The 27694-nt window shown below is 39.5% G+C and overlaps 1 protein-coding gene and 1 long non-coding RNA gene across 2 annotated transcripts in view; one reads left to right on the top strand and one right to left on the bottom strand.

Moving 5' to 3' along the window:
- Window positions 1–177: 177 nt before the first annotated feature.
- GRAMD2B (GRAM domain containing 2B) overlaps window positions 178–27694 on the top strand; it is a 103351-nt gene continuing 75834 nt past the window's right edge. Inside the window, exon 1 of the mRNA XM_046666725.1 lies at window positions 178–428. Within this exon, the coding sequence (XP_046522681.1) occupies window positions 193–428 (236 nt within the window). The 5' untranslated portion in view covers window positions 178–192. The remainder of the gene's footprint in view (window positions 429–27694) is intronic.
- Window positions 403–9369, bottom strand: LOC124242121 (uncharacterized). The gene is made up of 3 exons (XR_006889381.1): window positions 9290–9369; window positions 8273–8332; window positions 403–517 (listed from the first exon to the last, which is right to left on the bottom strand). It is a non-coding gene; the product is annotated as an uncharacterized LOC124242121 (long non-coding RNA).

The following is a 27694-nucleotide window of genomic DNA, read 5'->3' as shown; positions in this document are numbered from 1 at the left end:
CCACAGGGTTGTGTGGTGTTCGTACCAGTAAACTGAAAGCTAAATTTCCCAAACACGTTTATTTTTCCTTTAAAGCAAACGTGGGTAGGATGAAATCCACTCTGTGTTATACTTACATGTTACTCATTAACTGACTTCAAAAAAAATAGCCTCGGCTAGATTAGGAGTCATGTGAAAACAGAGCTTCCTGCAATGCGGGAACTGAGCAGAGCTAAAAGTCAAGAGATTTTCACATTATTGGGGAAATTCAGAAATGAGCCTTTGAGCTTATTTCTTAACTTAGTGATCGACAAGCACACAATGATGAAGAAAAAGACATCGTCTTCCAGCGACATAGTGTTCCGGTTTGAGATTCCGGGCAGCCCAAGGAAGCCCAACGCCGAGGCCCCACACAGCTCTGCTGACAGCCCCAGCTCGGTGTTTCTCAGGTGGGTACATGCTGTCTGCCCCACTGATGGCCTCTGCCACCTGACGGGTGTTCCATGGAGAGCTCCTTCCTCGCCCCTGTGGTAGCAATCTGCCAAGGGAAAAGAGAAGGCACAGCCTAGACATCTGGGTCAGTGGATTTGAAGGGGGGACATGGCAAGAGATGTGATCAGCTAAGCAAACAGAACTATTACCACTATTAAGGGAAAGTAATTGTTGGTGCCTTCTTTAGGACTTTTTAGTACCGGATAACTGGCCAGCTATGCAGCTCCTCAGTTCCTGATTCACTCTCAGGTTCATAGGAAGTAAAGGCAAACAGTTAACCCAAAAACCTTACTCTGGTGTCAAAATAGCCTGTGCTATTATTAAAATAGTCGCTATTAAAATATTAAAATAATTGCCCACTTTTTGGCCTTCTAGATTAAATATTAAAATAGCACTAGCTGCTCTGGTTCAACTATTTACTGTACATACAGTGATTTACAACAGCTTTGACCAGATCCAGAACATGTCCTTTTTAGCTGTAAATGTGAATATCTATATCAATACTATTCTGATAATTGCATATTTTTAATGAAAATTCATTTATTAACTCTTTATTCATTTTGTCTCATAATAATTCTCTAGCAACATATAAAAGGTAGAAATTAAGCGGAGTGGAAATCAATTATAAAAAAAGTTTCTCATCCAACTTTGATGAAAACTTTAATGTAACTTTCATGTAAACGTCTCAGATGAAGGCAGAGGAATGACCTCCACTCCTGAAGTTGACTTTTACATAGAACCATATCCAGAAAGCCAATCATTTGTTTTATTTTAAATCATTTACACAAAAAAGTGCTCAAAATTATAGCTTTTAAAAGTTAAATAGAAAACAAAGAAGTTCCATTTCAAATAATGGTGTTCACATATCAGAATGTCAGGTTATAAATACAAAATTAAATAATTTTAAGAAGAAGTTTTAGAGACTGAGTCTGAATTTATGCAAAATGTTGCTAAATACATCTTTTTGAAAGTTAGCTTAATATTTACACTCATCATTAAAATGATGCAATGTGGTTGTTTGAACAAGAGCACAATTTCTGTGATTGAAAATGTAAAACTCTTGCATTATTTCTATATTTTGCTGATTTTGCGTGTTTCTCAAATTGCTTTTTCTGCTTAATCCATCTCTAATGTGAACACTAGGGCAAACTCTTCTTTGGAGCTCAAGCTCTCACCAAGAAAAATAAAATTAAATCAAAATGCATAGACATAAATAAACGTTAAAATTATATAAAATCCATGAAGTATAATTTAAATAAATGTAATACATACAATTTAAATGATTATAGATAAACAAATAGAAAATAAAAATAAAATTAAACCCTGCATCAACCTAAATTCAAGCCTCTTTCAAAAAAAGCCCAGGCCTATTTCATGTGCATGTTAGAATATTCAATATCAATATCTATAAGTGCTTTTTTTTCCCCCAATGTGTATTAGAACCAACCTAAAAACATTACACATATCTCCAAACAGTTTTGGCATTGGAGGAGTTTTATTCTAGTTCAAAGATCTATTTAATGTATTATATATAAAATTATTGAAAATAATTTGTAGACGCATTCAGGTACATGTTGGTTAATTATTTGAGGGCAAAAATAAGACCAGATAAACACTTCCCTTTACCTTCTAAATAAATGTTATTAATTTATGTGGCCGTTGTGCTATCCGATTATCCCTTCCATGAACTAGAGCTAATAAAACGTACTCTCAGATCAACAAACTACTTCAAGTAGGCACAGATACAATTTACGCAGTGTTTTTATTCAATCATTCAATTCAACAAAGACCTACGGAGTAACTATTCTATGCCAGGCTGTGTGGAAGGCACCGGGGATACAATCATAAGCAAGACGGTCTTACTCCCTACTCTCCTTGAGGCTGTTAGTTTAATGTCGAAGACAGGACAAAAAAATTATGAATGAATACTCACATACATACATAATTCGAATATTAATGTATGTTACTATAGGAAACAAATACAAGGCTAAGATAGAGAATAAGATGAGGAAAACTAATTTAGATGGAGGGGCAAGTAAAGGACTCTCTAAGGAAGTGATATTTAGGCCAATTTAGAGGATGAAAAAAGAGCCAACCATGGAATACCAGGGAAGGAGCATGTTGCCCCAAGGTGGGGAAGATCTTGTGTCTTGAGGAACCTGGGGAGAGGGACGCACGATGAAATCAATCGGAGAGAGAAGCAGAGGATGAAGGGAGTTAGAATTCTATTCTAATGGTGATAGGAAGCCACTGGAAGGTTTAGAGTAGAAGAGTATCAAGATGTGATGCTCACTTTAGGAGGGCATTCTGGCCCCCATAGATTATTATCTCCTGTTTTTTGCTCATTCAAGCCCTGCTACATCTTTGCCCATGTCTCCCAGTGGGCCTGTGTGAGACTGCCTCTAACGTATGTACCTAGGAGAGAAACTGCTGTGTCATAGGTGATGCACACGATTAATTTTACTCATTAATATTAAATTGTGTCCCAAAGTTCCGTATCATTACTCAGTTATGCAGTTATTCTGCTGTCTCAACAACATCTATATTGTCTAACCTTTTAATTTTTTCCAATTGGAAAGATGAGAAATGGCACATTGATGTGGTTTTAATGTGCATTTCCCTTATTAACACAGGAGGAGGATTTTTTCAACATGTCTATTTTTTAACTGCCTTTTTTTGTTGATGTAATTAAATTTCTAAATTGATCTTATATTCAACATCCTTGCAAAATCTTATTTTTAATAATTAATCTGTAGACTCTAAGAGGTTTTCTTGTAGACATTACTACTATTTGAAGTAATACAAATTTTGTTTCTACTTTTCTGATCTTTGCTCCTTTTCAGTCTTCTACAAGCAAAGAACTCCATTATAATGTTGAAGATAAGTAGTAATGCCAGGCATTCTTGTTTTGTTCCTGATTTTAAAGAGAATGTTTTAACATTTCAGGTTTCATAAGCCTTTCTTAGGTTAACAAGGTTCCCTTCTAATTAAGGTCTCTAAGAGGTTATTGAAACTATTGAGTGCTTTCCTGGCCTCCGCTGAGATGTTCCTCATTTGAAAATCTTTCACATTCACAATGTGCACAGTACCTCAACATTCAAAATTCACAAGAAATCATCATTTCCCAAAATATGCAGAACATTGGGCAGCCTTTGAAAAACATGAATTACTGTAAACTTTGTAAGTACTTGACTGAAAAAGGCTCTGGTGAATTAATAGTTCCACAAATTAGTCATTTAGCAAGTAAAAATCAGAAATTTCTATTGAATTAATTAGCTTTTGGAGATTTATTATGCAAATCAGCCATTAGATCTCTTGCTTTCAAGAAACTTGTTTTCCCAAAACATTTCTCTTTAGAGTATCACTCTATCTCAGTTTCCGGCAAAGGTGAAAGTTGCCCAGCAGAGCTAACGTGTAGAATGGGCTGCCACGGGCCTTGGGTATACAAACAAGGTCCAAGATGGCAACCAAGGAGGGCAAATATGAAGCAGCGTTAAGCAGAAATGTGGGACCAGGGTGGGACCAGCCCAGGCCTGCTCAGACTCCTGTGCTCTGCGTTGGGGACCACTCTAGGCTGCAGTCAACAATAACCTTGGCAGGTCCAAGGCAGCCTTGCCGTCACACTCATCATGCCTCCGCTTAGTGGCTCCAACCACTCTCCCTCTACTCCTCTACTCTTCCAGCTGCCAGTAGTGAGGGCAAGAGGAAATGTCTGCCCTTCTTCCCTTCCCTCTCTTCTCCCAAGAGCCTTGCTTTTTCTTAGCCAAACCCACTTCTCCTGCTATTTTTTCTTTCAGAGTCCTCAATTTTATTTCATATCTATTGGAAACAGCTAGAAGAAATCAAAAGTTTAAGAATCATCCATATCCTCACAACCCTTACAAAACTATTTTCATTTTTTGTTGCCTTTTTATCTGTATCTATTTGAATATAGAGCATTTACATAGTTATAGCAATGGTATGTAGACAGAGATATATAATTTTGTCTTCTGCTTTTTTCACCTATTCTCTATTTTTACATATAGTTATTATACTAACTTATGGATGACTGCACAAAATTCTGTCCTGTTTATTAGTAATAGCTTAGGGAGCAAACATTTATCTAGCACCTTCTGTCGGCATGTTACATAATTTAATTTACCCCTCACAGCAACTCTTCTTATTAGGACCCCCTCTTTATGGACCAGGAAACTGAGTGTTATTTGTTGTTATTTTTGTTGTTATTGTTGTTGTTAATAATATGTTATTTCACAATGAATCATAGGATGTAGGCTAATAAATAATTTTAATGCAAATGAACTTAAATCCTATAATGGAAGTCACAGATGCTATGAGGCAACAAAGCAGAGAACAGCTCCCTCTGCGTGTGGAAGAAGAAGTCTGGGAAGGCTTCCTGCAGGAGGTGATTCCGTGATCTCTCAGATAAGGAGGCTGTGTACGGGTATGAAAGGGTTCCGTGGAAGGCAAGGCAAGTGTAGGAAGGCAAGGAAGACAGGGAAAACACGAGGTGTCAGAAAACGAGGGGTCATCTGTGTGTCTAGAACACAGGCGAGTGGGAGAGAAGAAGCAGGGCTCATGCTGGACCTCAGCCTGCAGGCAGCTCGAAGCAGGGGCGTGACACGATCAGGGCCGCGCTTTAGAAGATCACTGGGTGGCCTGGAGGATAAATTAGAAGGGGCAGAGAACAGAGGGAAGCTATGGCACCACCACTTCTCCTGCTGTTAAGGAAAGGATAGGAGTGCTATTTGGTACCTGAAAACAAGAACACAGTAGACATCTGAGCAGGACCCGTTTTCACGAAGTAAGCCTATGGCCTCAGCTCCTGTTCACTGGAGTTGTAGAGATCAGAGTAATATTTAGAAGCTGAAGGAAGCTGAGTTCTGGGAAATGGGCTTCCTTCTGCAGGAGCAGGGATAATGAGGTAGAAGTCAAAGAAAGCAAAATTGGGTTAAGGGAATATATAATAGTATTAGTGTCCCGAGCATGTTGGTGGCCAGGCGGAGGTATTTCAGTGAAAGGAGTAAATCTATTTTTAGTAGGTAAGGTCGAGGTAGCAGGACCTATGAACTCTGCCGAGCCTCAGAGAAGAGTGAGGGGTGGTAAGTCAGAAGGCAGACAGAGAAGGAAGCGCACCAGGATGTAGTGAAATGGGGCCTTAGAAGTTAGAATGAAGAGGTGAAGTGCAGAGGAGAAGACCTCTGTGATAGGAGAGTTAGAATTTTACAAGCAGGAGAGAACAGAACTCCCCAGCAGCTAAAGTTGCCAGGTGAGAGTAGACCTACAGATGCTTTCCCAAACTTCGCCAGTCACTTCCCCTCTGTCTGTTTATATAAAGCACTCATATTCTCTCAATACATGTCCTCTCTCTTGTCACCAGACTTTTGAACATCCTGGAAGCCTGAAAATTCCTATTCATCTTTCAAGATGTACCTCCTGAAGGTCTAGAATAATATCCAGGGAGACTTTTCCGTAGCCTCCTACTTCCACCCCTCAGAACCAGCAGCCTTTTCTTATTTATTGGCACCATTTCCCATGTTAACGACTTATCAGAATGCGCTACCACCAGAGGAGTGCTTATTATAAAGCCAGTGAAGCATAAGCTTCTACCCTCAGTTATATAGGCCCCTTCCGAGGCCCTGGGAGTGTCCCTAGCAAGATGTTCACATAGTTACACATTTTTGTAAACTTTTCAGACAGTATTTTAACCACAGTTATGATTGCTCTCTCTCTCCACTCCAATTTTCCCTCTTTCAACTTCTCCAGTCAGGTAGCCAGGCGCATTTTTGGCATTCTGAGCGAAGGGAAAGTTGTTTGGAGCTACATTTAGTTTGGGATTAGTGGAATATATTTATGTGATTTGCCATTATTTCCTTGTGCACATAAGTTATTGCTGGTCATCCAGGAATACTCCCACCACCCACTAAGCCAATTCACCCTGCTTGGCGATACAGAAGTACAGGGCCAGAGATGAGATCATGATATAAACATGTCCTAAAGGTGACATGCATCAGAAGTACGTGGGTAAAAGAAGAGAAACAAAGTTGGAAATGTACTGAGCCAGAAGCTAGTCTCTGGCAAATTCTTTCAGTCACCAGATGTGTACATTTTAAGTGGTGGATTCTGGTCTCAGTAATGCCAAGTCAAAACAGAAATTGTCTCCTGTCAGGACTACATACTTGATAATGCAGCTGATATAATTATAAGTACACCAAACATCTTTAGGCTAAGTGCACAATTTCTCAGAATTCCTGTGTTTAGGGGCAAAACGCAAGGTAATACTAAAAACAGTCCTTGCCCCTGTGTGTGTCACATAGCAGATCACATCTTAGCACAACATTATCAAGAAGAGGTTTGAATCTGAAAGAAAATGTCTAGCTATCAACAAAAACTAAGCTGTTTCTAGAGAAAAGACTAAATTATCTCTTTATCGAAAATACTCCAAAACTGTTGCCAAATGAAGAGATGAATGAGTATCAGCTAAAAGTTCTAAGACAATATCATAGCGTATGTCACGCAGTTAATTCACAGGAGTGTTACATTACTTTTGTAGATTTGGAGATGTTTATGAAATTTGTCAGCTTTTTCGATTTAATAATTTGACTTCTTTCCTGACTCTAAATAGATATTCACTTTAGTACCTAATTTTTTATTCGTAATTTTTCTTAAAGAACATCCTAAACTTCTATAGGCTTCAGGCCCACAAAACCTGGATCTGCCCCGGATTCTAATTCTGTGTCTGTGCTCTCCGACAGATCTGAGCTTTTTGTATCTATGGAACTTGACCCAGGCCATGTACGTTGTAGTGCTGAGCAAAGGAATGGATGTGATTCTGCCAGCTGGGGGAACGAACTCGGGAGTGGAATGCATGTTGGCTTGTTACTGCTTGTTATCAGTCCCTCATTTTTGGCAATTTTGAAAATATTTCTAGAAAAACTAATGTTACAAAAATGTTTTTGATCAGTGTTCACTACATTCAATTTTCCAGAACATCTAAAATTTTTTTTATAAAAGTACAATTTAATAACCTATGCTTTAATCCTTGACTTGTTTTTTAAAAGAAGTTTTTAAACCTCATGGAAATCTATTTTGGATGAGTTCAACTTAAAGTCCCCAATTTCATTGGAAGCTTTTTATTGTAACAGATAAAAAAAAAAATCAGGTTTATTTACACGACTTCATATCGCTCTCTCTCTTTCTTTCACCTCTGTGTTTACCAAAACAAAACCAGGCAAGGGTAATTAAATTGAAAGTTCTGGGAGTTGCTTCTGTGTGTAACTATGTGGAGCTACACGAAGGCAAATTGGGAAGCCCTGCCAAGAAGTACATAAGTGATGAATGAGTGCTTCTGTGTAACCCAGCAGTAATAATAATAACCGCCTCTTCTATTTGCGCAGTGCCTTACTCATGGGAACTTTTTACAGACGTGACCCTATAAATCTTGGTGGCCTTTCACTATAATAGATGGATTATGGTTATCCTCTATATTGCTTAGATGAGGAAAGCAAGTAACAGAAAAGGAAAAGAGGTTTTCTGTTGTTGCTGTGTGGCAAAATTAAGCCGCTAAAATGAGCTCAGGTAGTGCATGACCAAAATGGCACTATCATACGTCGCTGACCAGTTTATTCACCTGGCTTGGCTTCCGATTATTTGGACTGTTTCCAAAAATCTAATCCATCTTCGAAGGTCATGTAATTCAGTTTCTCCATCCCACCCAGAGGGACTTTTTCAACTCCAGAGAGGTCACTGGTTTCAGACGCAGGCACACTACTCTGTTTGAAAGAGGAAAGTTAAGGAGACCTACCTGGGATTCTGATTCTGTGCTGACTCATTATGTGATTCTGTGGGTTTCAGTTAAATTTATCTGTAAAGAGACAATGGTATTTACACCATGTGCTTGTGAGGATTGGGGAAAGAACAGGATGATGAGTAGTTTCATTTAACAAATAGTAGTGGACTGCTTCCCATAATCTGCACACAGATGCTCTGTATGGGGAGGACTGCCTGGCATCCATCTAGTTTTGTCACTTTCTAGCTCTGCAATCTCTCCGTGCCTCACTTTCCTCAACTGTGAAGTGAGGAGAATCATAGGATGGTGGAGAGTATTAAATGAGGTAATATACGAAGTGCTTGGCACACAGCAAATGTTCTACTGCTAGCTGTGATCATTGTAAGACAGTGGGAGAGAGCCACAGGAAAATAATGGTACATCATTTATCACCTAGAGCTCTTAGAGGCTGGGAGTACATCCTCTCCTTTCTATCCCCAGCACCTAGCACATAGAAGAAACTCTGTGATAAGAAGAGACTCTTGTGAAGTAAATAAATGCCTCAGCCCCAGCTCCTCCTTCCAGGTGCTCCAATCTCTCGGCAAAAGGCACATCCCCCCGCTATATAGAGGGCAGGCAATGCGGACACACTTTGAAGGTTAAATTATTAGCCCAACTCTCCAAACTATAATTTCCCACAACATGTTTCCCGTTAATCCCCTTGTTGCAATACTTAATCTAGAAATAAACCGCCCATTTCAAAAGCTTAGTGGAACAAAATAAACTTTGCCTAATGTGAAAAGCTAACAGCTGCCAGGATGATACTGGAGAAAAAGAAACCTTCCATTTTATTCTCTCCAATAAACCCACAGGGCAGAGCAAAGTGCCGTGAACGAGCCTCACTCCAAACATGCTCCTGCAAAAGCAGAAAGAAACCTGGAAGCAGGAACAGTGAAGTCGTACAAGTGTGTTCCTTTATCTCACAGAGTCGCCCTCTGGACTCTGAGAACGACCCTCTGTCACCCGGTGGGCCTCCCGAGTCACATCTCTTACCGTCTTCACGCCCCATGAAGACCCTGCTCCAGCCAGGCACAGTAGTTCTGGGTCTTTGCCCCTTCCTCTCTGCCTATGACACGCTGGCAGAGTGAATTCTGAGCTGTCCTTCAAAACTGGAGCAGGTCTCACGCTTTCAGAAAGCCTACCCTGCCACCTAGCTCCCTTTCTCAGTGCTCACACTATACCTTTTGGTTACTTCCATTGGAGTATTTATCACACACCAAGTCACACTTGCTGTTATATTTGTCTTTCTTCCTCACTCTGCTGCCTTTGGTTTCTAACTAGCCACTCAGCACAGGTCCTAGCACAAAGTAGAAAACAATAAACGTTAGATGGATAAATAAATGGTGGTGTGTGATGGGTAAATAAAGAGCTCCCTGAGTTGATAAGCAAGGCTGACCCTTACTGGGGTGCTGCTGAGCCCATCGCAGGAAGGCTGAAGCTCAGCAGAACAGTCAGGGCACACAAGTCAAGAATGTGCTCGATGCAGGGAGGAGAGCTAGTGGCAAAGTCAAATGAGGTATCAGACCTTCTGATTCACAGCCCAGGACCGTCTCACTGCTCCACAATGATGTGATTAGATCTGAACTGGTTGCCTCACTGTTGTCCCAAATGTTTTATCCTTGCAATTGGGAAAAGAGAGGGAAAAAATTACAGAACTAAAAGGCTACAAGCAGCAATATAGGCTGAAATTTCCGTTTCCATAAATTAAATATAAACTTAATTTCACACTAAGTTTAAAAATAAACTTAATTGGGGCTGGCCTGGTGGTGTAGTGGTTAAGTTTGAGTGCTCCACTGCAGTGGCCCAGGGTTCATGGGTTCAGATTCCTGGTGCGGACCTACACACTGCTCTTCAAGCCCTGCCATGGTGACGTCCCATATACAAAATAGAGGAAGATTGGCACAGATGTTAGCCCAGCAACAATCTTCCTTAAGCAAAAAACGAGAAAGATTGGCAACGCATGTTAGCTCAGGGCCAATCTTCCTCACAAAAAATACAATTAAAAAAGTAACTATTGTAAAATTGAATTAAAATAGATTTGAAAGAAGTAAGAACTTAATAAACATTAAATTTTAGTTTGATAAATAAGCCCTCCCACACGCCACACACTTTGATATCTTCACGCCCCTGCACTTGTTTTTTCTCGGCCTGGGATCCCCTTTCCCTGAAGCAGTACCACATCAGCAAGTATTTTGCATTTTTGCGATATCCTGTTGGTTACACAGGTCACCCCTGTGTATTCAGCGTGGAAGGGAATAATACAAGGGTTGGAATACCAAGAGAGGGGGGTCGTATGGGGCCATCCTCAAGGCTGGCCACCACAATAGCTGCGGGGGACCCCAAAACTATGATGTATTTCTAATCTGAAAGGTGGGATATGGTGAAAGGGCAGTAGCCTTGGAGGCACTTAGACCCGTGTTGAATCACAGCTCCAACACTTACTGAACCATCTTAGTCCAGTTATCTAATCTTGCTAAACCACTGCTTTTCTCATTAGTAAGATGGGACAAATAACACCTACCCTTTAGGACTGTTTTGAGGATTGGGTATGGATAATATATGGTGGCTGGCAAGTAGGAGCAACCAAGAATTACTGTTATTACAATAAAAAAGTATGTGAAGTGTTACTATAGAAACATAGTTGGAAGTGATAATGCACACAGCCCTGTGTCAAACTCTAGGGGTTTTCTATTTGTTTTATTATCCCCATACGTTCTTTTATAACATAAACAATTTAGTGAGAGATAAACACAGGGAAAGAAAGAAGACAAAGCTAAAAAATACATTTGAATACATGTAGAAACATGAAGACTTTAAAATCCAAACTTGAAGAGCCAAGCACCTGTCGAGCTATTTCCTTTCCCCCATATGGCTGAAGTCCATATTATGACGACTTTAAAGAAACATGAAAATAAGGTAGAGAAAAGACCCCCGCCAGTACTGAGCAAAGTAGTTTTCTCAAAATTACGGCTCTTCTGGGGGAAAAAAAAAAAAAGTGATTATTTCTAGAAAAAAGACAAGTGGTGAAGTTCTGTCTCATGTCAAAATGAAATATTTTTTTCCAACAGCGCTACTGGTTTACAGGTTAAACAATGTTCCATACTCAGGAATTTGAGAGTTAGTGCTTTGCTTTGTTGTAAATTTCTCCAAACTTAGTTTCTTCTCTGGTAAAACAAGAATAAAGACACTAAGAGAAGAAGCTTCTTCATATCTGACTCAAAATAGGAATTGTTTCTCCAAATTCATATGCTGAAAGTATCATGGAAAGAGCTCAGGCCGGGCCGTGACAGGCTTCTGTGACCTGGAGCGAGTCACTGACCCTCTCTTTTTCCTCACCTCACAAAATGCAGAGATCTATTGTGAGCAGCATTTTCCAGACAGTGGAGAAATAAAAAGGAGGCGAAAGGTCAAGTGAGGGGATTTTTATAAAGTTACAAGCTCCTTCTGAGGCAAAAAAAGTGAAGAATTCTTTTCAGGTATTATTTTATTCTTATTCTTACAGCATTTTTAAAAAATGTATTTTAGTTGCTATCTGCAGTAGTGGATTTACCATGAAGCCGATGAAGCTGTAACGTCAGCACCTACCACTGGAATGAACCTCTTCTAGTTCAATACTCACTGTTTGCACCTAATTTTGTATTTTTTTCTGAAAGAAGTACCCTACCAAACTGAATCTGCTCTAGTTGCTATTGTTAACATAAAGATGCATTTTTCAACCAAGAGCAATTTTGTAAACATTATCATCAGTGTTTCATACCAGTAAATAGGATATTATTTACTAACAGTTAACAATTCTACACAAGAAACTATTATTATGGTATGAAAGGGTATTTTCAAAATGATTGATTCCTGGAAAATATGGAAATGAAATTTATCCCTTACAGAGACATAATTTTTTTTTTTGGAACATGCATATTGTCATCATATAAGATGACGACATTATAGAAACCATATAATTCATAAACCATATTGTATACTAGAGTATATAAAATATATTTAATGTAGAATTTAATTTTAGAGTAAAACATAGATAAAAGTGGTAGCATCTTTATCTTCTTTCCTAAAAGAGAGAAAAAGTTATTGAATCTTTTATTTATCTACATTATTATGTGCCACATTTTGGGGGTTTTGAAGAAGTAGAGATTTCGGAAATCCTAAAGCTACTCTACTAGTAATAATTCCTATTTGAGTTGAGAAGCAGCATAGAAGAGTCGTTCAGTACAGCAGCTGCTCAGCCAGGCGGCCGGGGTTCCCATCTCGTCTGAGTGGCTTGGCATGTCTGTACTCCAGTTTCCTCTCCGTTAAAAAGGGGAATGATGGCTCCTACCGCACAGGGTTATTGTAAGGACTGAATGAGTTACCCCTCTGTGAAGTGCTTAGAAAACCTCCTAGAACATACAAGCATGATGTAAGTTACTTAAAACACCTTTGGCTAGTTTCTAACTTGGGCTGTCATCTCACGTACTGCCTTATCAACCTGGGCAATGATTGAAAACTTTGGGGGCTGGCCCCGTGGTGCAGCAATTAAGTGCTCACGTTCCACTTCTGCGGCCCAGGTTTCACCAGTTCCGATCCCAGGTGCGGACATGACACTGCTTGGCAAGCCATGCTGTGGTAGGCGTCCCACATATAAAGTAGAGGAAGCTGGGCATGGATGTTAGCTCAGGGCCAGTCTTCCTCAGCAAAAAGAGGAGGATTGGCAGTAGTTAGCTCAGGGCTAATCTTCCTCAAAAAGAAAAGAAAACTTTGTTTTATCCCACTGTCATTCTTCCATTAGTGACAACACCTTGCTTCTAGATCACCTACTGAATTGCCACATTTTTAGTGGAAAAGACTACGTTATTCATCTTTGTAACCCCTCAGGGTATTGTTTAGTCTCTGTCCTTTGTAAGAACAAAAGTAATCCTTAAGTGTTGTTTTAGCATTGAGAGTTAAGAGAGGAATAACTCAAATAGAAAAACGTGTACTTTATTAACTTAAAGTAAATGTTTCATGGCATAAGATTATTTTTTTAAAAGCGTTTTTAATATTTTCTAAATTGTCCACATTAGGAAATATATGATGGCAATTACTCACCAAGAGTTTAACTTTTGATGATGAATAAAGTGGCAAAATTTTAGGCTGTTGTTTAAACAAAAGTTTAAAAAGAAAAAAGGTCTCTTGCTATTAAATATGAATAAGCACATCTCTATTGGAAGGTGCCTCATTTATTAGTCTACCTGCCATGCAGGAGCAGGCTGAGGAGACAATTTGACTTTGAACTTTCACCAATGTCTGGATTTATAATAACAAAACAGAGTGTGCGATCTTGTGGGCCTAAACCACTCTGTACCTGTGAACGCAAAATGATTGGCTCGTTAATATGAAAGTTCTGAGGTAATGCTGTAAAACATGGTAAATAGGTAACAGAAAAATCACCGTGACTTTTCTTAAAGTCTTTTAGCTAAGTGACGGGGAAGGAGTTTTGTTTGTTAATTTCCCTGTAGTTATATAAATGGCCCTTAATTAATGATAAATAATAATAAGCACACATCATGATGAAACATTCAATATGCTGACGCCCGTTTTTTGGTGTAGGGTTCTCCTTTGGATCCCAAAGAGCAAAAATAGTGTTGTTTATTCCTGAATTCAAAAGAAATAACATTCTTCTGCGGTCTGCCTATCAGATTTTTCCATGGTGCCTGAAGGCTATATAACCATCAGCAAAGGTATAGTTTTATGTAATCTCAGCAGCCTTTCAGAAATGCATGGCTAGGAGCAGAGTAATAACTTTAGTTATGTCACGTAATTCCTGATTAAGTCCAAATTTGGTTCCATGGCCTCTTAATAAAAATGACAACAACTTAACATTTATTAGATGTCTTCTGTGTGCCAGATAGTACACCAAGCCCTTTTCACAAATTAGCTAATTCAAATTCACAATAACTTATGAAACAGGAACTATTATTACCCCATTTTCCAGGTAGGAAACTGAGGCTTGGAAAGATTAAATACTAATTCCATGACAGAAGAACTGGACTCCATCTCAAGACTCTAAAACCCATGGTTTTTCTACCTCGCTGTGCTCTAACTCCCCCTGGCCTTAATCTCCTTCCATCATGGAGTAACCGAATTGGGCTAACAGATATAGACCTCCTAAAGTAAGTTGGGTGATTGAAATCTGACATGAGAGGGGCTGGCCCAGTGGCCGAGTGGTTAAGTTCGCGCGCTCTGCTGCAGGCGGCCCAGTGTTTCGTTAGTTCGAATCCTGGGCGCGGACATGGCACTGCTCATCAGACCATGCTGAGGCAGCGTCCCACATGCCACAACTAGAAGAACCCACAACGAAGAATATACAACTATGTACCAGGGGGCTTTGGGGAGAAAAAGGAAAAAATAAAAATCTTTAAAAAAAAAAAAAATCTGACATGAGAGTTATATGTGACTAACCAAAAGCACAAATTACAAAAGAAATAATAAGTAAATTGGATCTCTTCAAAAGTAAATATGAAAGACATCGTCAAGAAAGTGAAGACCATCCACAGAATGGAAGAAAATATTTACAAATTGGGTATCTGATAAAGGTTCAGTATCCAGAATATATAAAGAATTCTTACAACTCAACAATAAAAAGACAACACATTTAAAAATGAGCAAAGGATTTGAATAGCTTTTTCTCCAAGGAAGATATACAAAGGGCCAATAAGGTGCAATGTGGTACTTAACATGATGAAATGCAAATGGAAGGAAATGCAAATGAAAACCACAGTGAGATAACACTTCATACCTACTAGAATGACTATATTCAAAAAGACAGACAATAACAAGTGTTGGTGCGCACATAGAGGAATTGGAACCCTCATACATTGTTGGTGGGAATGTAAAATGGTGCAACCACTTTAGAAAACAGTTTGGCACTTCCTCAAATAGTTAAACATAGGGTTACATATGACCCAGTAATTCCACTCTTCAGTATATATCCAAGAGAACTGAAAACACATGTCCATGCAAAAATTTGTGCAAGGATATTCATAGCAGTATTATTCATAATAGCTAAAAAGTGGAAACAACCCAAATGTCCATCTACTGATGAATAAAATGTGGTATATCCACAGAATAGAACATTATTTGGCCATGAAAAGGAATGAAGTACTGTTGTATGCCTCAACATGGATGAAAGAAGCTAGTCAAAAAAGACCACATGATTCTATTTATATAAAATGTCTAGAACAGGAAAATCTATAGAGATAGAAAACAGAGTTAGTGGTTCCCAGGGGCTAGGGGGAAGGGATGATGAGGATTGACTTAATGGTTACAGGGCGTCTTTTTGTAGTGATAAAAATGTTCTAGAATAAGTGGTGATAGTTATACAATTCTGTTTAGTGGTACTAAAAACAATGAATTGTAGGCTTTAAAAGAGTGAATTTCGGGGCCAGTCTCATGGCCTAGTGGTTCAGTTCAGTGTGCTCCCTTTCGGCAGCCTGGGTTCAGTTCCTGGGCACAGACCTACATCACTCATCAGCGGCCATGCTGTGGTGGTGACCCATATGCAAAATAAAGGAAGATTGGCACAGATGTTAGCTTAGGGCAAATCTTCCTCAGGGAAGAAAAAAAAAGGAGTGAATTTCATAGTGTATGAATTATATCTCAAACCTATTACCAGAAAAAAAGGTAACGAGAGATCCTAAGAAACCATTCCTTTTTTTGACAGTTCATATTCTGTAAATACAAAGTATATAAATAATTTTCTCATGACTATAAATTGGCTTCCTGATTTTCAAGAGAATTAACACATTTTTATTAAACTAGATCTTCTAGATCAATATTTTCTTTGTTTGCCACTTAACTTTTCAGAAACACTTCTCTTTTATCCTATCACTAAAATCGTGTAGGGTTAAGATAGGGATGTAAGAGGATGAGTAGTGTAGAAAAGGAGTTGTGTCAGGGGTCCCCGAGACCACCCCACACTCAGAGAATTACTAGAAGGACACATGCAACTCAGCATATAGTTGTACATATGACTAAGATTTATTACAGTGATATAGTAAGCTGGGTCATAAGGGAAAAAGATGCAGGTGGAGTCTGGAGGAATCCGTTATAGGCTTCCTTACACTCTGTCTCTCTCTCTCTTATGAAAGGTCACAGAGAATACACTCTTCCCCTAGCAACAAAAATGTAGCAACATATTCACAATGTTTCTGCCCAGAGAAGCCCAGCAAAGACTTGAGACCCAAGGTGTTTAATTGGAGGCTGGTCACACAGGCACCCCATCCTTAACACATACCCCAAATTTCAGCTCCCAGAAGAAAAGCAGATGTTCAGCATAAATCATACTGTTTGCATAGTTTAGGTCCAATGAGCCACCTTTATCAGTCAGGGAACAGTGGGAACACTCCCCAAATCCAAGTTCCCAAATGCCAGCTAAGAGTCAACCTTGCAAACAGGCATTTCTAAGAATAGCAGTCTCAGGCCTACTGTGGTAACTTTTCTGCATAGGCGTGAAAAACGAAGATCTCACAACCACCATCCGATGAAAACAAATCCTTGGGGGAAAGAGGAAGAGGACTAAGAGACTCTGGAAAAGGCTCAGCAGGGTTTCAGGATCAAGGGGACACTGGGAGGTTTGTTTCTCAAGTCAGAAGTCTACTGATACCCGTGACCCTGGCAAGTTGGACTGGTTCAAGGAACAGACTTAGGGCCAGTTAGGCCTGATCACTCTGAAGTGGTCCCAGGACCATTGGCTTTACCACCATCATGGCCTTGGACTCTCCAGCCCTCCAAGTGAAAGCAAACACTTGATGCTTTGCTAGAATCAGCATGTCTTTCGAGGAGAGGCAAAAGGAAGGAGAAAAGAAATACAAAGGTTCTTAGACTTTTATCTTTTGCCCCTGGCATTCAAGAAAGAATCCTCACAGATGAACAGATACTGAAATGGGCAACACCAAGAACAGAGCTCATGACATACCCCTGAAATACTAGCCCAGCTGTTCTTATTATAAGCCCAGATGTGATAGTCAAAGAAGTAACCTTGAGAAATAAACCCTAAGCAGGAAGACCCTAATTTAGTCCTTTTCTCTACTGCAAACGCTTAGCAAGAATTTCCTTCTATCTCATGGCAAGGTGGAAGGATCTGTTTGCTGTCCCAGCTCTTTCTGGAACCAGTAACCACCACAAATCAACTAGAGTATATTTGAAAAACGAGTGGAAGGGATGTCTTTTTTTCCCAGAACAAAACATTTCTGTTATGTAAGAACTGTTTAACTTTGACTAGTGAGTTATAAAACATATCTTTACAGTACAGGACTCAAAGTGCACGTGGGAAGACAGTTAAGGACCCCGGGGCTACTTGGAATTTCTGAGACGTCCTACCTTCTCCGCCCCTTTCCTTTTACCCTCCCTTCTTCCTTTTCTCTTCCCTACTTTCACCCATCAGCTTCCTCCTTCTTTTTCCTCCTTCCTATTGCTCCCATCTCCCCAAACAATTAGAAACTGACTGTAGTTTCAAAGGATTCAAATAACTCAAAAAAACTGTTTTCTTTTACAATTTTATTTCTCTGATTACCCAAATGTAAGATATTATCTCAGTAACAGATTACTTCTAATAAAAATTCCTACCTGTTTGCATATACATTTACCTGCATCTTGCACATTAATAATTTGATTTCAAAATTACCTTCAGTAAATATCAATTCAGGAACATCAATAAATTCTCTCTGCTAAATTGTACCTTTAGCCCTATGAAAAAATAGATAGTAAATTCTTATTTAGTAGCAGCCTTTCAAAATCTTCAAAGCTCTCCCTTACCTATCAGGCAGTCACATGGGGAAACAGTTTCCCGGAATCAGACTCAGTAGTCCCATTGATTGGCTTGGCTTCCATGTAGGAAACATTCCTGGCAGAGATCACACAGGGAGGGACCTTTCATCTAACTCTCCAGGTTTAATCTTCACAAAGAGCCAGGTTATCTTGAATCCAAGTAAGTCAATTTAGAGACAAGCACAACAGATGAACCATTAGCAGGCTAAGCCTCCAAGACGATAATTATCTTCCATTTAATTTGCCTTCCATTGAGACTGGATTTTGTTAAGACTAAAATAGAAGTTCTCTTTGAAAAGCTTAAAAATTAATTCTTTCAAAAAATTAAAAAATTAAAAAATTAGTTTGATATCAAACAGCATAAATCGACTCTAGAAAGAATAACAATCCTATGCAGGTGAGGCCCTCCCCCAACCATGGTGGGTACTATGTAAAGGTGATTATCTCAGAGGTGAGCATCAGAGAGTATGAGGGGACACTCAGATCTATGTCAGCTGAGAAAGAACCAGGGATATTAATCCGCGGAAGCAAAGCTCAGAGGTCAAGTAGAGAGAGCAGGGCATGAGGGTCAACTCAGATAGTGAAAGGTTTGTCACGTGGTGGAACAAATCTACATGGCCTGAAGGGCTCAAATGGAACAACTGAGTGGGAAGAAATAACAGTTCAATCATAATAAAAAAGAACTCAAAACAACCAGAATTCTCAAGGATGAACCGGGCTACTTTGAAGGGTAAGGAGTTTCCTGTCACCAAAGGTGTTCAAGTCTTTGATAGATTCATTCAACATTCTGCATTCCTTTATCAAATACTTACTCTGGCTACACAGGTGAATGAAATAGTCATGGTCCCTTCTCTCATCCAGCCTAGAGTCGGCCCGGGTGGTTTGGTGAGATGTACAGAGGGGACTCAAACATGCACCCAGGAAGGACCTGTGAAGTTTTTCCTAATCTCAAGAAACTGATTCTATGAAATAAAAGCCCTGGGTTTTTCTACATTTGGAGAGCCTAAAATGTTTTTTCTTAACAAGAATGAGCCAGCCAAATTAATAACCCTTAGCTATGAAACAGCTTACAGCTAGATTAAAGAATACTTGGGATAGTATTGGGATCAAGGCATTAAAGTTATAAGTGTGGGTCTCCAAAGTACATTAATGAAGAAGAATGAACCCATTTTCCTAAATTGAGCTGTTTAGAATCAACCTTTTCCTCTTGGCTACAGTTCTTATAACTTAGAGTTATATATATTTTATGGCTAGAAGATATTTTTCCTTTGGAAAAATGGAACAACAGTGTTTTGTAATTAAGAAAGAAACACAAGGCTGGTATATATTGAAGAAACATACTAAAAAGGATTTTTTTTTTAATGGTTAACATTTAATGTCAGAATTAAATTCCTTAATGCACAAAGCTGATTAAGTACAATCTATTCTTGCCTATTAATTGTAATTAATGAAGTTCACTTTCTAGCCACTTTCATAATCAGCACATTTCAAAACATGATCACGTTACCTTAATCTGAATTTAACAACTGTGATCTTAGACTTGAATCACAGGTCCCTTGGAGTGTGCCGAGCTTGACAGGAGGCAGAGGAGAGGGCTCTGGGAAATTCCAGGGTGTTAGCCTCCCTGGGCCTCCCAGCGTGGCTCCAGGCAACACAGAACTCATAAACACAGCTTCATGGAACATAAACTGCCATTAACAAAAGCTCATTTCATTCCTTTTTTTTTTTAAGCTTTTTTTTATTGCTAAGACTAATCCAAAAAGATCTATTAGCAAGCTACATATTAATCAATGCTAGAAATTTAAGAGAGAAAAAAGAACAACGTCAGGGACTGAAAAGTCAAAAGCAGCAGGAGAGAACCTGCTACAGCACTCAGTTTCCAAAACATAAAGGAATGTTTTATGGAAACTTCTGGATAAAAATCTGTTTTACCTAGCACTTAAACAGAAAAGTTTACTATCGACTAGAACAATGATACTTTACATTATTATACAGTTTTCTTTTTGCGGGGTGGGAAGACTAGCCCTGAGCTAACTACTGCCAATCCTCCTCTTTTTGCTGAGGAAGACTGGCCCTGAGCTAACATCCATGCCCATCTTCCTCTACTTTATATGTGGGACGCCTACCACAGCATAGCTTTTTGCCAAGCGGTGCCATCTCCGTACCCGGGATCCGACCCGGTAAGCCCCGGGCCACCAAGAAGTGGAATGTGCAAACTTAACTGCCGCGCCACTGGGCAGGTCCCTACGGTTTTCTAACCATATGTCTTGAGTAGCCCATTATCTCTGCTACTGGTTAAATACCAAAGTAACCTTTATGACCCCGGGTCATACTCGGGGTCAGACATTCTTACCCCAGCAGGTGATACAAATGTGTAAATCATAGAAGTAAGATACGAAGAAAGAAGTAAGGACGGACCATTGTTAGGCTTTCAAATTCTAACAAAACACACTGGTTGGTCATATTTAGCTGAGGGTCACTATTTCGTGACTGCTGAACTAGTCATAGGGAAAATCAGAAGCGTAGGTGGGGTCCCTGAATCCGGTTTGAGGCCTCACTCTCTTCCAGTATTGGCACTCCCCTCCAGCACTTTCAATAGCATCCAGCCTTTTCAAGTATCTGTGGGGCTTCTGCCAACATCCCCACTGGGGCTCAAGGCTGTCTGTGTGCCTTCCTGTCTCCCCACCACAAGTGGAAAGAAGTCTTTTCTCCAAGTGTGACGGTTCTTTCAGCCAACTGAGGAGGCCTGGCTTCATAAGCAATAGGCCTTCTAATCACAAACTTACTGCTAAGGAGCCGGAGGGGTGGCTGAGCTAGGGGGCCTTGGGAAATACCGCCTTGGAAAATATTCTCAGCCTTCTCCTCAAAAGAGATGATTCCCCTATCTCCAGGTAGGGTCTCTGCCACTTGAGAACTCAGTCCAGGGTTCTGGAAATGGGACAATCTTCATCATTTTCTTCTTTGAGACATAATCTCTTTGGCATATAGATCCACAATCCCCTACCAGCAATTCTGAGACAGAAATAGCTCTGAAGGGCTGGCTCGGTGGCGCAGCTGTTAAGTTTGCACGTTCCGCTTTGCTGGCCTGGGGTTCGCTCGTTCAGATCCCAGGTGTGGACATGGCACTGCTTGGCAAGCCATGCTGTGGCAGGTGTCCCACATATAAAGTAGAGGAAGATGGGCACGGATGTTAGCTCAGAGCCAGTCTTCCTCAGCAAAAAGAGGAGGATTGGCAGCAGATGTTAGCTCAGGGCTAATCTTCCTCAAAAAAAAGAAAGAAAGAAAAAGAAATAGCTCTGAAAACAAAGCGACTCTGATCACTTTGCCAGCAGAACCTGAATTGAAGTGATGTCAGGCTCTAAGCAATATCTATTCATTTCACTTAGTGGGAATATTCACACCTTTAGCTGAAGAAATATTATTGTGTTGAGTTACAAGCTGAATATATCACGCAACATGCAGCATATGTGTCATGTTACCTTTCTAAAACCCAAAACTCTCTCTGAATTCCAAAACACATCCGGCCCCACAGGTTTTGGATAAAGGCCTATGGATCTGTAGTGGATTCAAAATTAGTTCCAGAGTTTTCCTTCACAATTTTCCTTAGGAAGCTGAAGTAATTATACAGGATGTGTGGCTAAAAGGAGAAGTCCTATAATTTAGGGAAGAATTTAATGGAAGGAGAGGACTCTTATACAGTCCCCCACAAAGCCCTGGAGAGGACAATATTGACCCCTTAGTGGCGAGTTTCTCATGTCTATGGATACCTTTGACTAATGTTTACCCAGGAAGGAGATGACAGAGAGGAAAACTCATGCCTGACTTCAGTGGGGAGTTCACCGTAGGATAAAAAGTGCCTTCACTATATAAACCAGTTTTTAAATGATGCTTCAATTCCCATGCTAACCAGGAAAAGTTTGCGCTGGAGTAGCTAAAACAATAGAATTTACAATATGAAGTAAACTTGCTTTTATGACCGAACCTAGGAATCTAAATTCTTTTCACATTACTCCTTATATGAGAAACTATATTCTGCATCCCAAATAATGAAATATAAAATGCCATTTAGAACACAACGCATTTCTAAGTTGGATGTTGCCTGTAGCATGTAGTATTTCCCTAATTGTCATCTATTGTTCAAGAAATAGTTATTGAGCATTTATAATAGGTACTACTAGGAAGAAAGGGCTCGACAAGAGACTATGAACCGGTCCTCACAGAGTTTAGACACCAGTGGGAGAGACAGCAAGGAAAAAAAAATGTAACACGTTAAAGTGAACTCATCTTAATGGAAAATTAAGGATTCAATAAAGTTTTATTTTTCTTGTAATTCTACACATCAGAACTTTCCTATGATGAGTTTCATTTTATTTCAAAGCAGCTTTATATTTCCTGATACAGAGTTTGACACTCTAAAAGATTCACCTTGAGTAACATACAAGTCTCCAAAGCTTCACAAAGGTCAGGGAAACTTTCTAATACATATATTTACCCCCCAAGTTCTGCTAATCAGGAAGGGGCGACCTGGAAAAGGACAATTTATAAAGCTCACAGTGGAATAACAGCAGCATTTTCCCAAAAATTAGACATTGAACAATATTTGAATCTTAAAACTATAGAGCTAAAATTTGTCATTAAAAGAAAATCCACAACTTTGCCAAAAGAGGATGGAACGCTAAAGTCCAATAGCCGTAGTCCACACTTTCAGAAAGGTTGTCACAACCTTTTACATACCATACTTTTAAAAGCAATAGATTGGTACTGTTGAGATGCCAAGGTTAAATATTCTGAGTGGAAATCAAAAAACAGTAGCTACCTTTCCTGAAATCAGGAAATCTCAGGATTCCACAGTCTCAACTCACCTCAAGGCAATGAAGCCTTGAATTTACACGGGTCCTTTTTGTGATGGCAATATTGGATACAGAGGGGAATGTGAAAGGAAACAAAAAGTGCTACAGGCCTTACTTTTCCTCATGGTTGCTCGTAGGTGGAGTTCAAGGTACCAGTATCAATGGAAATGGGAAGCTGTGGGTAGAAAACACATACTAGGATTACTTGTTGCCTTAGACCAGTGCATCAACCCCATAATACCAAGGATAAAAAGTCAGTCCATGCTTAATATTAATCCCCTAAAGGAACAACAAAGAAATAACTAATTCCCAAATTGAATCATGGGCGTATGTAACTACCCCTGTGCTTTTAGATGTCTAACAGCAAGGAGGAATCCAGGGGGAAATTGCCAGCCTGGAAATCAATAATCAGGATCCTCAAGAGAAACTTGGATTCTGTACTTGATGGAGTCATTAACTGGGGAAATTTGAAAAAATGTGGAAAATTTGGCAACAGTCCTTAATTAGGAAAATGAAAGCAAACCACCAGCGCTTTGTTCAGTGTCTAGAATTGTTAAGCACTGATCTTGGCACTGAGGGAATAACTACAAAAATGTGCAAGAAACCATCTCCATCTCATTGAGGAGACAAGCCTGTATAGATGTAACCGTAAACCAAAAGAGAAGTACTATGGAGCATAATAATAAAAAGCAATCGCTAACACACACAAAACACTTAGCACACGCCACATTCTATTCTAAAGAACTTTCTATGTTTTAATTCATTTAATTATCACAACCACTCTATAAGATAGGTACTCTTACTGTCTCCTTTTTCACAGTGAGGAAACTGTAGCTCAGAGTGGTTGAGTAACTTATCCAAGGTCACACACCCCAAAGGGGTAGATCAGAGATTTAAACTCAGGCTCCAGATGCCACTTACTCTTGCCCACCACTCAATATAGCATGCAAAGGATTTTAATGATGGGGGATTACGGGGCAGGATGAGGTGGGAAGATGGAGAGCTGAGTATAGAAAGCTTCTAGGAGGAAATGGTAACTGAGATGTGAGTTATGAGATGGATACAATATAACCTCCCTTGCCTCAGTTTCCTTATCTCCAAACAAGTGGGATTGATGAGATTACCTCTAAAACCTCTTTGAATCTTTTAATCACTTTGGAATTCACCTCTTTTGACATCAGGAGAGATAGCACAAAGAGCAAGCTTTGGAAAACAACACAACTTAATTATTAGCTGTGTGATCTTGGGAGAGTTGTTTACCCTTTCTGAACCTTAGTTTCTTCACTGATGCAATGAGACAATCCTCATAGGATTGTTGTAAAGAGTAAATAATCTATGCTAGTCACAGGGCTTGGCACATAGGAGGCAATTAACTAATTTCAGTCTTTCCATTCCCTTTCCTTTTTCTTTAATTGTATATAATCTCAGTTCTTGAATTCACCTATATCTTAGATCATGGTGTAGCTGGCTACACATGAGTAGAGTACCCTTTAGAGGTAGATTGAAAAATAAGATAGGATATTTGGGGGGTGTCAAATATTTTCTAAAATATCTGGAAGGTTCTAATTTGCAATACCTCTATTTTATATTAAAATACTGTTTGCTTCTCTTGATCCTTTTGATTATACAATTCAACTAACTTATTAAATAGTCACACGATAAACTGGAAACCATGAGGTGAAGATACATACTATTCATAAGCCATGACTGATACGGCCTAGGAAGCTTTTGAGAGATACTTCATAGGTTATGCAAAAAGTGTGCAGTTAAAAACTTTGTAATGTTACATACTGAAATAAATATGTGGATGGAAGTGGGCAGAAAAAGTCCTATCCAAAAGTTCTTCTGGCCTAATGTGAAGTTTTCTTCTCAAAGATCAAGTAACAACAGAGATAATGAGACATATATCTATAGAAAAGAGTAAAGAGACAAAGATCATATTGATATCCAAGAGAAAAAAAAGAGATTAAAAACTTTATGTAAGCAGGTGTTTTCTTTTTTCTGTTACTTTATTAACTCAGAAGATACCTAACAATGGGCTTGCTCTGCTAGCCCCGATCTGAGCCAATTAATCACAACGAGTTAGAGATTGAGAAAGGAAGTTTAATTAGATTAGCCAGCTAATCGGAAAATGGGTGACTAATGTCTCAAAAACCCATCTTCAAGGATTACAGAATCTTGAAGCAGTCACATAGGGAAAATGGGCGGTGAGGAGAGGATCCAGGGATGTCGGTCCCCAGGCATGGATGGGCTCCAGGCATCACATTACTCCATTCTTCTGTCAGTTGTGAGGGATACCTTGTAGGTGTGTTTCCCATCTGTGGTCGGCCTGTTCCTGGAGGGAAACTCACAGAACAAAGTTTTAATTTATCAAGCTATCAGGGAGTACATATGTAAGCAGAGGCCATAAATCAGGAGAGCATGTGAATTTTTTAGAGCATGTGCAGAGAAGAGAATAGTCACACAGAGGATGGGCCAGGGCCATTTAGCATAACAAGATGGCCTCACTTTTGCTCACTTACAAGAATAGATTTTTTTTCTTACCAGCTTTAGCTAAAGAGATTTGAGGCTTTTCTTTTCTTTTTACTTTACTTTTTTTTTTTTTTGAGGAAGATTAGCCCTCAGCTAACACCTGCCACCAATCCTCCTCTTTTTGCTGAGGAAGACTGGCCCTGAGCTAACATCTGTGCCCATCTTCCTCTACTTTATATGTGGGACGCCTACCACAGCATGGCTTGCCAAGCGGTGCCATGTCTGCACCTGGGATCGAACCAGCGAACCCCAGGCCGCTGAAGCAGAACGTGCAAAGTTAACCGTTGTGCCACCCAGCCAGCCCCTCTTTTTACTTTTTTAAATTGAAGTTTAATCTAAATATATTTAAATGAACAAATCTTAAGTGTACACTCAATAAATTTTTATATATGCATACACTCTTGTAATCACCACCCAGCTCAATATATATATAGAACGTTTCCAGCACCCCTTTTTTTTTTGAGGAAGATTAGCCCTGAGCTAACATCTGCTGCCAATCCTCCTCTTTTTGCTGAGGAAGATTGGCCCTGAGCTAACATCCGTGCACGTCTTCCTCTACTTTACATGTGGGACGCCTGCCACAGCTTGGCTTGACAAGCGGTGAATAGGTCCACACACGGGATCTGAACTGGCGAATCCCGGGCCACTGAAGCAGAACATGCGAACTTAACTGCTGCACCACTGGGCTGGCCCCCATCCAGCACCCTTGAAAGTCCTCTACCCGCTTCTAAGTCCATATCTGCCAGTAACCAATATCCACATTTTTAAATAGAGCAGGTAACAAAAATAGAAAATGATATGAAAAAGTAAACTAATCTTCAACCTGCTTTTCTCGTGTTTTCTGGTGGGAGCTAGAGGCTTTCATTACAAAGCTTACTCATTGGCAGTTTAGTTACCATTAGATACCAAGGCTCTAAGGAGTTAGCTCACTGGGTGATAAACTGAAAACCATGGCCTGGAGCTTAAGAGAATCAGCCTTCAGGTTCTTACTTGTAGTAGAGTCAGATGACCTATTTCTTCCTTCTAGAGCAAAGTGATTAAAGAAAGCATCTGGAGAATTAAACCAGATTATTTACAATCTCAAGGTCAACATAAATGTGACCAATGAGGTCTAAACAAAAATTCTGCCTTATGGTTAGCAAAGTGAAGGGAAATATTAACAATGAGTCAATTAGACTCAAACTCTTGATTGGGTCATGAAGCTATCAACTCTGTGCAAAGAGATGCCTCTGATTTGAGATCAAGGGAGCACAAGCTTTGGGTTGTTCTTCAAGTAATTGTTATAATTTGACATGCTAACATACATTTGTTTTTACCCCACTGTTCTGATAACTTTTAAGTTATTTAATAGAAGTTGGGAGCACACTAAGTGACAGAGGGTAGCGTACTGGGCAGTAAGGCAATCAGATCCAAGAGTTTGGCTCATTAGATGCTTTGTCTAAACAAGTGAGCCATTACAATATTTTAGTTTGGTCAGTGCTATAGAATGGTTATCAATAAATTTCCCAAACAGGGACACCTTTTGAGAATGAAATGGACTCTATTATAATTATTTCAGAATAGTAGGACTAAATCAGGACCATCCCTAGCAAACCAGGACATACAGTCACCCTAACTATCATAGGCCTCCACTCCATAAGCGTTCATATTGATTAACTCTTAATTCCAATGATTCCTTTACTAGTTGAGCAAAAGCTTTTACGGTGGCAAAGACATCTAAGCGAGGAAAAAATCCAAGGACACACGAGAGATCATAGCTGAGATCTAGCAAGTTAAATCTATCAATGCCTCTGATCTAAGGATGCGGCCTTAGCTTCTGCCATAAAGAAATCAGCCTGAAGAGGGTCGAGGACTCAGAAGGGAACAGAGGGGACATCTTCTCTAGCTTTAGTAACTCCCTCTATCATATGACATAATACTCTACACACTGTGCCTTGTCATAAATAATGATGCTGATGAACTAAGAGAGAGCGATGTCCTCAATTTGTTAAAATATTATCTGGTCAACAATGTGACAATGATAATTAATAGTTTATATGAATTGAGTACTTACTGTGCACCTGGCATACTGTACCAATTCCTTTATATACATTAGCTCTTTAAATTCCCCAATGGTCCTATAAAATAGATACTACTGCTAGTCCCATTTTTTTCCCCACAGATGAGGAAACTGACGCTTAGAGGCGGTAAGTCACTCGTCCAAGGTAGAAAGATGCATATT

This window comes from Equus quagga, chromosome 7, assembly GCF_021613505.1.
Source record: "Equus quagga isolate Etosha38 chromosome 7, UCLA_HA_Equagga_1.0, whole genome shotgun sequence".
NCBI lineage: Eukaryota > Metazoa > Chordata > Mammalia > Perissodactyla > Equidae > Equus > Equus quagga.
The sequence above is the reverse complement of the archived record's forward strand: the minus strand, read 5'-3'. Positions and strand labels throughout refer to the sequence as shown.